Below are 10,652 nucleotides of genomic sequence, written 5' to 3'. Positions count from 1 at the left end.
CGGCACTAAATTTTAGTGTTGCTATGCTAACCACTGAAATGAGTTTTTATACATATATTTTCTCTGCACTCAGCTCCCTCTCTCATTTTTTGTCTTGTCATGGTAGGAAATGAGGAAGGGGGAGAAGGAAAATAGGTAAGAGGAAAGAGAAATCTGAATTTTGGTTGTCGATTGGTTTTGCCGCTTTACGAAAATGCTTAGGTCATTATAGATGACTTTTATCATATTTATTTTTTCAAAGATTTTGATTTCAACTATTGAATTTTTTCCAAATTAATTTTATTACATTTTTTCCGGATTTAGTGAACTTTCATCGCGTAACTTTTCATATATCATAATATTGATTATTCTGAACATTTGGTTGGTTACTTATGAAATTTCACTAGATAAAATGATAATTATTATGTTTGGTATGATTTTCATATAATAGTAATTTTGGTATTTTAATATTAGCATACTATTAATATAAGCATTATAAATGCATATAGGTGCGTGATTGAGTAATAGCTGGTTGCTAATACTTTTATAATAATATGTGTGAAAGATAAGTAAAGGTTTATTATTTATTAACGTTGGCTGAAGACTAACTGACCTGTACATGATGGTGGGTCGATGGGCTTTTCTTTAAATACTGTGGTTTAGTATTATCCTCCACTAATTCACGTGATTCACTGATTGGGAATACATGGAGTTAATTAATGTGTCGACATATAAAGAGCGATGAATTTGTTTACTTAACCAACAATTACTAATTTACTAATTACTAGAATAAATATCGTGCAAGCCAGATTTCTTTACTTGTTTAGTATGACTACTATGATGCATGCATTGTACCAATTTACTATTACTATATTGTTTTATTGTTACTGGAATATATTTTATGAATACTAATATTGATTCACTATCGCTGTTATTGCTACTGATTTACAATTATTGTATTGATTTTTTTTGTTATTGAGCACGTGATTCTTAATATTGAATGTGTGATATAAAGCATTGATATAGAATAACTGAACATCATATATATAGTCCTATACAATTTCTTGATATTACTACACTGCATGGCTATGAATTTTAATAATTTTTTTGAGTATTCTCACCACTTATGATTTATTTATTGATTAAATAACACTGCTACAATGTATGATTTAAGAATGTTTTATTGTTTTGACATCTGTATTGGTTTATAAATCTTATTATTTTTGAATGGCACTATTTTTCTAGCCTCCATGCCATACTATTTTACTATTTTTTCAGGTTTTATTTTTGTTGTTTATGCACAAATTCATAATTATAATGAGTATTATGGTTATGAATTGAGTGATTACATGTATAATGTTTATTTACCATGATTTGAGTTTCATTGTAGGATTTTTTTTAGCTCATTATATGTGATTTAAATAATTTCAGGTTAAGGAAAAGGATCAAGAGTGTGAGACTGATCAGTTACAGGATTTTTTGAATTTTATTATTATTTGATTTCTTTTTATCTTTTAGATATTCTTTTATAGTCAGGACTATATGGATAGTTTATTATATATGTTTGACTCTTGGTTATTATATATACTTTTTATATAACGATTACATATGTATATGAATGTTTTAATCTTTAGATTCATTTTTCGTTGATATTTATATTATTGAATGAAATTAATAGGTCTGGTTATTATATATAAAAGATAAAAGATACAATTCTTTTTAATTTAGATTATGATGTGTCATAAACTTGATATTAGAGCAAAAAATTTTGGAAGAATTAAATTGTTACTAGAGCTATATAAATTGATTTTGAGTCGGATAAGATTGGGTAGATTAATGTGCATTATTTACATATATAATTGAGTCCATGCATGAATTATTTAGATATAAGTGTACAAGTGAACAATTGAAATGGATATGTGAGAGCAAAATGTATCGAATGAACAACATAATGCAGCTCCAATAACCTTCAGACAGTGTTATGCAGCTGGCCAATGTTATAACATAGGTAATGGGAGATATACATAGCAAGTCAGCTGAGAGAAAGGAATAAGAGAGAGATACGCATTTACATATATTTTATAAACTGAAGTTTTCACTTATCAATGGAGCTTAGAATCCCAAGCTGTAGAAGATTGACCACTGAGGATAGAAAACAAATCTTCGACAGTATGTAATGTCCAGAGAACTAGAAGACATCGTTAATTATTTTTCTATTTGAAGGTGAAGCAAAAAGATGGAGAGTATGACAACAACAAGAGAAATTTTAGGAAAAAATCAATATAGAGATTACTTGGGTAAGAGTTCACTATAGTATTCAGGATATGGTTTATATCTCTTTCAGCCCGACAATAAATATAGGAAGCCTTTATCGGACTAGAACAAGGACGCAAGACAGTGATGCAACATGAAGCTGAGTTCACAGCATTGGTTATGTATGCTCCTTATTTAATTCCTACTACTGAAGAAAAGTGTTACGGGTTTATGTAAGGACTAAACAAGGAATTGAGACATTTGTTAGTACCTCTATGAATTTAGGAGATTCCTGAGTTGGTGGAATTAATGATCCAGATTTATTTGATAGTATGGGCATCCATGTATGATGTGACAAGGAGGAAGATTAGGGATAAATCAAGCAGGGATAGAGAAAGTATCACTGATAAGAGAAGCTAATATAATGAGTTAAGGGAATTTGGATCGATAACATCGACCAGGAGAAGCAATGAGACACATTTTTCACGTGTCGATTTTTTTTATTATTTAAATATTATTTCTATAAATGATATGGGTCACATATTAATTAAAAAAATAAATTTACTCTAATAATTTTTTTAATAAATAAATATTCATTTAAAAGCATGTTGATTACCTAGTTGAAATTTTGTCGCTTTCGTCGAATTTTGCTCATTTATCAAATTTTCGTCATTTTTTTCGTGCGCGTAGCTAGCCAAGGTGGGTGTTCTTCTATTCCTAGTAATTTCAATATTTTGGACAAAGTATCATGGTTCGTTTTGCTAGTGAAGGCTGCTCGGGCAACTTCGCGCCTGTAATTTAACTTTTTCAACCATTTTCACTCTAATAGATTGCAAGACATCATTTATGGGTAATTTTAATGCTTCATACACAATGACATAATTTGTTTTATGAACGGGTCATTCGGCAATTTCACAAGTAATTATTACGTCCGTTCAAATCCGAACATATCTGAATGTATACCGAGCAATACAGAGTTTCATGTGACATGGCGTGTGGTTATTAGTCTATGAACGTGTTCGGTTGACCAGACGTAATAATTGCTCCAATTTTACACAACTTCGCGCTTGTAGTTCGCTATTTCTATTGTCCAATCAAGCCTTACATGAAGGAAGCATATTGGATAATTTTGATGTTCTAATGCATTGGTGCTGTTCATTTTGCAAGCGAACAACATTTTGGGTGATTTCACATAATGTATTGGCATGTCGAACCTATCTTCCGCAGTATCGTGTCAATCGACCTCATTCTAGTTGGGCACACTTGCATTACTTATGTTATGTAAATTAGGGGTGAAAACAAATATATTTATATTTAAAGTGAAAAGAAAAACAAAGCAAGTAGAAAAAAAAAAGAGCGAATACAACCAAAATCATATTAGATATTTTATTTAGCTGAAGCATATTTTTTCAATACCTGCTTTATTCATAAAAGCATGCATATAACATGATCTTTTATTGTCACACAGAACAAGCCTCCAGCAATTTTCTACATGCTAGAGGTTGAACATGACCTTAATTGCTTTACCACCACGAGCGCTAACTTCGAATGCTTCCTCGACCTCCTCCTGAGAAAACCCAAACCGGTGAGTTATCAAAGGCTTCACATCAATTTTTCCAGACCTTATGAGTTCAATGCACAGGGGCCAAGTTTCTTTGTACCGGAATGCACCAATAATATCAACTTCTCTGTAGGAAACAAAATAAGCAGAAAAATTTAGAGAAACTATGCTTTCATGAGAAAAATGATTAATACTAGAGATTCATAAGATCCTAGGCTAAGTTTTTTCACCTGTGTTGTTACAGGAAGAAAAAGGTGATGAAAGAAAGTTACCTTGCTGCTACAGCAGAAGTAAGAGGAATAGTCATCTCATTGTGGCCCATTCCTACAAGGCAAATCTTGCCACCGGTGCGAGTGGCATTCAGCGCGGTCGACATTGTTTTACTGAAGCCAGCGCAATCGAAGGTCACATCGATATCAGAACCCATAGCTTTTTTTATTTGCTCCACTTCCTGGTCTAAGTCCTGCAATTATGATATGCAGGAGAGTTAATCAGTTATTATATTATATATTTGATTATGAGCAAGCAAATAATTGTAAATATCATAACAAAAAAGATGTTATCTGAGTATAATGTAAAAAAAGAAAGTTAATATTCACGGCACCTTAAAGTTTTATGGACCAAAAATTCTACTACTAGAATTTTTCTTGCTAATCTGGCGCAGCCCAACAAGTATAGATCAACAAGCATGGTGAAAAGGGCATGCCATGAGTTTAGCACCAATTTGATACGGTTGATCAAACCAACAAGAGTTTGCCGATAGGACATGAAAAGCTTGTGACAAAGATCAATGAGACTTTCTCTTCAACGAGCAGGGAGTTTAAATGCCTACAATGCTACAAATTGACATCTTACAAAAAGCCAATATCCGAGATACACTAAGCGCTTAGGAGTTCATAAGATATATAATTTTTTGAAAGCGCAATTTAGATGAACAAAATTGTAGAAAGATTTCAAAACTTTATTAGTAGGTGTCTTACCTAACAAATTATATAGGTGAAGAATTACATACTGGTTGAACTAGACCCTAATAATTGCATAGTTAAAGTGGGAAGAAATCCAATGTTTTTTCTTATAGCCCTACTAGAAGACCTCAAGGGCATGACACTAATTTGGTCATATGGTTGAGCAACTCAAGAGGAGAGCTTATTTATTGCTTCTCGAGTAAGCTACGACTGTTTACTAACAAGTATGAATTTATGTTGACACCATTTGACTCCATAAAGTGTTGAGAATGATATTGGACATAAACAGTTTACATCTCAATGTTAAGCGTACCACAATTGACTTCAACATGATGTTCACCTTCAAACTGATGGACAATTAAGAAAAGTATTAAAACGTGAAGACCATACTTAATGTTTTGTTTCCTTCTATCATAAAGTATCATTTAACTCAAATTAACTAATATTTACTTGTCATTTTTTTAATAAACCTAAGTATCTTATTTTCCTAAAATTGTTTTATTATGTTAAACTATATTGGCATAACAAATAGCATAACCAAGGGACTTCATTTTCAATATATGTTGTAAGAAATCCAATCATCACTACATAGATAATGTCTCAAAACTAATATTTAACATAACTAATTAGAAAATGGGATCCTATCACAACTACTTCATCAATTTATATTGTATTATACATATATTTTAATAATTCATCATATATTATTTGACGTAAATATTTTTTTCGTGATGTCTACAAAATCAATTTTGCGATACTTAGGCTTTGTTTGGGACGGTTGCCTTACTGCTTCTTAAAGCAGCTTTTTAGTATTTTTGTACTAGAAAGATGCTTTAAGAAGCTCTAAGAAAGTCATCCCAAACGAAACCTTAATCTTATACATTTTCAAATTCAGTAGAGAATTTATAAAATTTTGTCAATGCTCTCTATATTTCTATATTAATGCCCAAGTGCAAATCATCTTATAGTTGATCTTTATACCATAAAATCAAATTTGTTATCCTTAGTTTTACATTACTAATCTTTTTGTTTGATCATCCTCTCATATAGCTTCATCGTATGATTCATACAAGCCCTCTTTACAAATTTTTATAGCTTTAATGATTCTTCATAACGACACCAACTTACTTTTCTTTTCCTATATTTATCTAAATTATATTTTTCTTCACGTACAAGCCAGCTTTACTATTTTTATAGCTTCCTCATAATCTAGTTTTTTCCATTCCTCACACTTTTCTCACTCCAGCAAAAAATCTCCTTAAAAATAGTTTATTTACAGATTCGGTAATATCGTAATGAAATTAGTCAATTTGAAGGGAAATGATGAAGGTTGAAGAAAAAGAACGTTATATTGGTTACTCCCACATCCACATAAACAATGCAAAATATATCTTCAAATGATTATTTTACTGCAAGCTTTTTGTTTAAAAAGAAAACTACATTGAAGTTTTAGCTTGTCCTATGTTTCCAGCCCCATGATCATGTAGTAAAAGCAACTAAAGAACAAGGCATTAGAACAAAATAAACAAGTAAAATAAAATTCAAACCTCAATGCTTGGAGAAACCTTGACAAATTCATCTGCCCCAAGAGATTTTGCAATCAAAAGGCGTTGTTCATCAACATCGGCTATAACAATTCTTGGGGATCCAAAGGCACGAGCTGTGAACATTGTGACTAATCCTATAGTTCCGGCCCCAACGATAAGCACATTTGTTTCTGGATTAATATTAGCTCTCCTGCAAGCATGTACCCCAACACTAAGGGGCTCGCACATAGCCCCTTCCTCCAAATTCACATTGTCAGGAAGCTTAAAGCAAAGATCAGCAGGATGCACCAGCTGCAAATAATATATTTGAACAAAGTTCTAGCATTAAAACGCTATTGAAACTCCAAGGTAAGAAAAAAAAGTTTAATTACCTACCAGTACAAAATTTTTAATTTTTATACTAGGAAGCTGTTTTGAGAATCAATAAAAAAGCCGCCCCAAACGAAATCTTAATATCATTTGCTTAGAAGTTAAACGATTAAGAAAATACATCAATATTGCTTTCAAGCATTGTAAGGTGTTTAAATTTGTCTATGGTTCTTATCTTTGCGCAGTCATCCACACCAACAGAAGCTTTTTGTTAAATAAACAAAAATATTGTGGATTATAGACTTGTAGAACTAAAGAGCTAATATGAACATCAATGGCTGATAACCTGATTAGCAAGAGAACCATGAATTGGCGGAAGACCTAAGGACTTTGTGTCATCACATAGGTTGTAACGCCCAGCCTTGCAATACTTGCAGCGCCCACAGGTCATTCCTGGTTCTACAGCGACACGGTCACCCACAGCAAGAGATTTCACTTCACTTCCCAACTCTTCAATAATTCCAGCACATTCATGTCCAATCACCATAGGCTCTTTCACAACATAATGAGTCATCCTCATAGTCTATGATTAAACATCAATGATGTCAGATAAATATTTCATCCAAGAAATGTAAAGGGAATAAGAAAATTTATAAACCTTCAGATAATGGACATCAGTGCCACAAATGCCAACAGCTTTCATGCGCACGCGAACATCATTAGGGCCTGAGAAATGATGAGAAAAATCATGTGAGAATGATAGTGCAAAGTAATGGACATCAACTACTTGCATCATTTTCAATATAGTTATCATGTGACCATCTAGAGACCAAATCAATGACTATGCGATAGGTAATATATGATAAAATAAGTGTTCTGATAGAGTTATAAATGAGTATGTAAGCGAATTGGATATCTGCATCATTTATAAATGAAGATAGTTTTTCTCTACTACAGATTTTCATAAGGTTTAGTTGAAGTTTATCTTAATTAATGCAAATATTTAACTAATGTTTTGTGTGGGTGAGGAGGAAAAAAAACCTTGCAATCTTCTTTTATGAGCTATGAAGATCTTGTGATTCTTTTTAGCAGGCCATGGAGATATTGTAATCTTTGGAGAGATCATATAATTGATTGAAAGTTATTTTATTATGACTATAAATATATCCTTAAGAGAAAGGCTTGGCATCCAATTGGAACTAGAAAATAGAGAGAAAAGAGAAAAGGGGAGAAGAGATTACATTTTTAAAAAGAGGAGAGAACTTCTTTGAGTGCTTCCATGGGGAGTTTTTGGCTTCTTCAAGTAGAAAGAGACAATGTTATTTTTAGCTCGATAAGATGAGAAACTTTGAATCATAATTGAATGGAGTTCTCGTTTGAACTCCTGGAACAAATAAAGAACTAAAGTGAATATAAAAACAACACCTTCTCCACCACCACATCTCAACTTTGCAATAGGTATTTTAATTCTCTCTGAGTCATTGACAAGACAAAGTATTATATTTCTCCATCTCTATGACTTATATGAAGTTTGATCTCTCCATATATTATTCTGAAGCTTAATAGATTATTTAATCCCTATGTGACTGGATGTAAGTGGATTTCATTGAAATATGTTGATTTCTCATGTTTGTATATTTTATCCATTGCCATTTGTAGCATAACAATTGGTATCAGAGCTTTGGATTAGAAAGCTATCAAAGTCAACGATGAAAAATGGGAAGATTGAAATAAATAAGTAAATGGCCATAACTTTAAGCTATAGAAGATGCAAATAGAGGGCAATGTCTTAGAGAAATCCTCATCAACCCTTAAAAGGAATAAAGTCATATTTGTCTTAACAGCAAGAACGGGAGCTAATGAACAAACAAATTATGATGTTATTTGCTCATCTCTCAACGATACCACTATTATAAGAATTGCGAGGGCTCTCTTTGCTTAAACAAAAATCCTTCCATTAATAAAAAACGAACATATAATGAAATTTTTTTTTATCTCAAGGTGTTAAAAGGAACTTCAATCACTGATTACATCAATGAGTTGAATTCAATTACAAGATTATAAAAAATCCATGAACGTCATGTTTGAATACGAGATCCATGTTATAAGTTTGTTTTATCATTACCTAAAAGTTGGGATGATGTTGTGATGAACATTAACAATTCTATAAATCATCCACCACAAAGTTCAACCCAAGAACAGATATCCGAAAGGATATCATATAGAGGCAAAAAAGAAGAAAAAACATCATTTTTTGTTTAAAATGTTTACAACAAGAGTGTTGTGCGAACAATCACAGCGGAAATAAAATCACACAATACAAACATAATAAACAAAGATTTATGTGGTTCAACGAAGATGCCTACATCTTCGGTGGGGGATGATTTTACTAATTTGGAGAACAATAGGGAATTACAAAACTCTCAAGCTTTCTCTCTTACTTTACAATAGCCCTCAAGCCCTCAATTTATAGACTTGAGACAAAACAAAATAGGAAAAAACTTCCTAATCTAATCCCCAATCAAATCCCAATCAAATCTCAATCAAATCCAATAATTAGGAAATAATCAATCCCTAATCAATAAGCCATCAAACTCTTCCAAATCAAGGCAAATTTTAATTTGGAAATATTTCCAAATCAAAGAGAAGGTCACAAAGCAAAAGAAACAAGCAAGGAAGAGAGATCAAAATCTCACTTTAAGAACATGCAATCAAATCATAATATAAATATTTGGAAATGTTTCCTAGTATCCCTATAGAGGGGGTATTAGGAAGTGCATTGGGCCATATTATTATGCTAATAAAGATGTGCATGGTTAAGTGAATAAGGCATAGCAATGCTATGTTTTCCATCATGTCATGCCAAGCAAGGCATATTTATGTGGTGCAAAGCATCAAGGCAATGTCTATATCCCCACCACCTACAAAGGCAAGCTTAGTTCATATAAGTGTTGTGAACTAGTGTGTACCCGAAAATCATGCTGATAATAAATATGCAAAGGAAAGTGTCTATGGTGCTCGCAAATACACATGGGTACAAGCACACAAACACGAATGCGTGAATAAGTGAGCGAGTGCTCATGAGTGAGTAGAAAGGGAGGGGCTATAAATTGAGAAAGGTAAAAAGGAGATCTTTTGGGTGTGTGCTAAGGGAGGTTGTCAACTTCTTTAAGAGGGAAGAGGTGCTGCTATTTTTAGTTCCATCAAGAGAAAAAAATTTCAGCCATAGAAGGGAAGCACCTATTTGAACTCTTAAAATAAAGATGGAAAGAGAGTAATTGCATCAACAATAATGTTTTCTTCTGTATAATCAACCATCATTTTTATGGCAAATAGTTGTGCTCTCTCTCATCCATTGACATAGACAAAAAAGGTATTATTGCCCTTATCTCCAACTTGATATTAGTGTGATCTATCCATATATATCATCTTTAAAGATTAGTGAATTATTTTTCATATCTTTATACATATTTAATTTGATTTTATCAGAGTTTTTTTTATTATTCTATTCTACCATGTCAAGCTAGTTTTCCTCACATAAACAAGCACAGAATTAAGTTGTAATTTGAAAATTAAAAAGCAAAATTAATGATAATATCTTTTTTCTCCAAATCATCTTCCCTGTGGACAATAAAATTATTTGCAACTGAGTTCTTTAGACAAAGCTTCTCTGTCACATTCACTTGGTTTTCTTGAGGAACTAGTTGCTTATACAATGAAACTGCTCCCCAAGCAATCGAATAGCTGACGAAAGGATAAATATTTGAGTAAATCATGAACAAACAAATCAAAAAGAGAAGAGGAGAATAGAAGTAGAGAGTAGATACCAAGTGGTGGGAGCTTGTAAGGCAGGACCTTTAGATTGTTAATGCCGAGAAGCCATGCTGCCATGTTCTCTTCTCCCCCATCGCCGACTTCTCCCATCTTCTCTGTTACTCAGTTCTCTGCACTGAACACTCCACCTGCCCTCTTCGTGGTATTAAGAATGGCGGAGATCGAGAAAGGCCGGCAAAAGAAAAAGGACTTCTTGCTCTTATC

At 32.5% G+C, this 10,652-nt stretch overlaps 1 protein-coding gene across 1 annotated transcript; it reads right to left on the bottom strand.

Annotated features, from left to right (window-relative positions):
• Positions 1 to 3,593: 3,593 nt before the first annotated feature.
• LOC110101547 (sorbitol dehydrogenase) lies at positions 3,594 to 10,652 on the bottom strand. The gene is made up of 6 exons (XM_020829483.2): positions 10,442 to 10,652; positions 7,273 to 7,340; positions 6,961 to 7,197; positions 6,306 to 6,596; positions 4,066 to 4,256; positions 3,594 to 3,920 (listed from the first exon to the last, which is right to left on the bottom strand). Exons 1-6 carry the CDS (start codon positions 10,536 to 10,538, stop codon positions 3,728 to 3,730), a joined length of 1,077 nt encoding a protein of 358 aa, XP_020685142.1. The 5' UTR covers positions 10,539 to 10,652; the 3' UTR covers positions 3,594 to 3,727.

This window comes from Dendrobium catenatum, unplaced genomic scaffold (assembly GCF_001605985.2).
Source record: "Dendrobium catenatum unplaced genomic scaffold, ASM160598v2 fragScaff_scaffold_600, whole genome shotgun sequence".
NCBI classification, from domain to species: Eukaryota; Viridiplantae; Streptophyta; class Magnoliopsida; order Asparagales; family Orchidaceae; genus Dendrobium; species Dendrobium catenatum.
The sequence above is the reverse complement of the archived record's forward strand: the minus strand, read 5'-3'. Positions and strand labels throughout refer to the sequence as shown.

What these genes read in the sequence shown, in the direction of transcription:
- LOC110101547 (XM_020829483.2), bottom strand. Translation starts at nt 10,538, where the DNA reads ATGGGAGAAGTCGGCGATGGGGGAGAAGAGAACATGGCAGCATGGCTT. An exon ending in CTGATGTCCATTATCTGAAG is followed by an intron (nt 7,198 to 7,272) that starts GTTTATAAATTT and finishes GTTTAATCATAG; the next exon opens with ACTATGAGGATGACTCATTA. An exon ending in AGGTTTCTCCAAGCATTGAG is followed by an intron (nt 4,257 to 6,305) that starts GTTTGAATTTTA and finishes TCATAATTGCAG; the next exon opens with GACTTAGACCAGGAAGTGGA.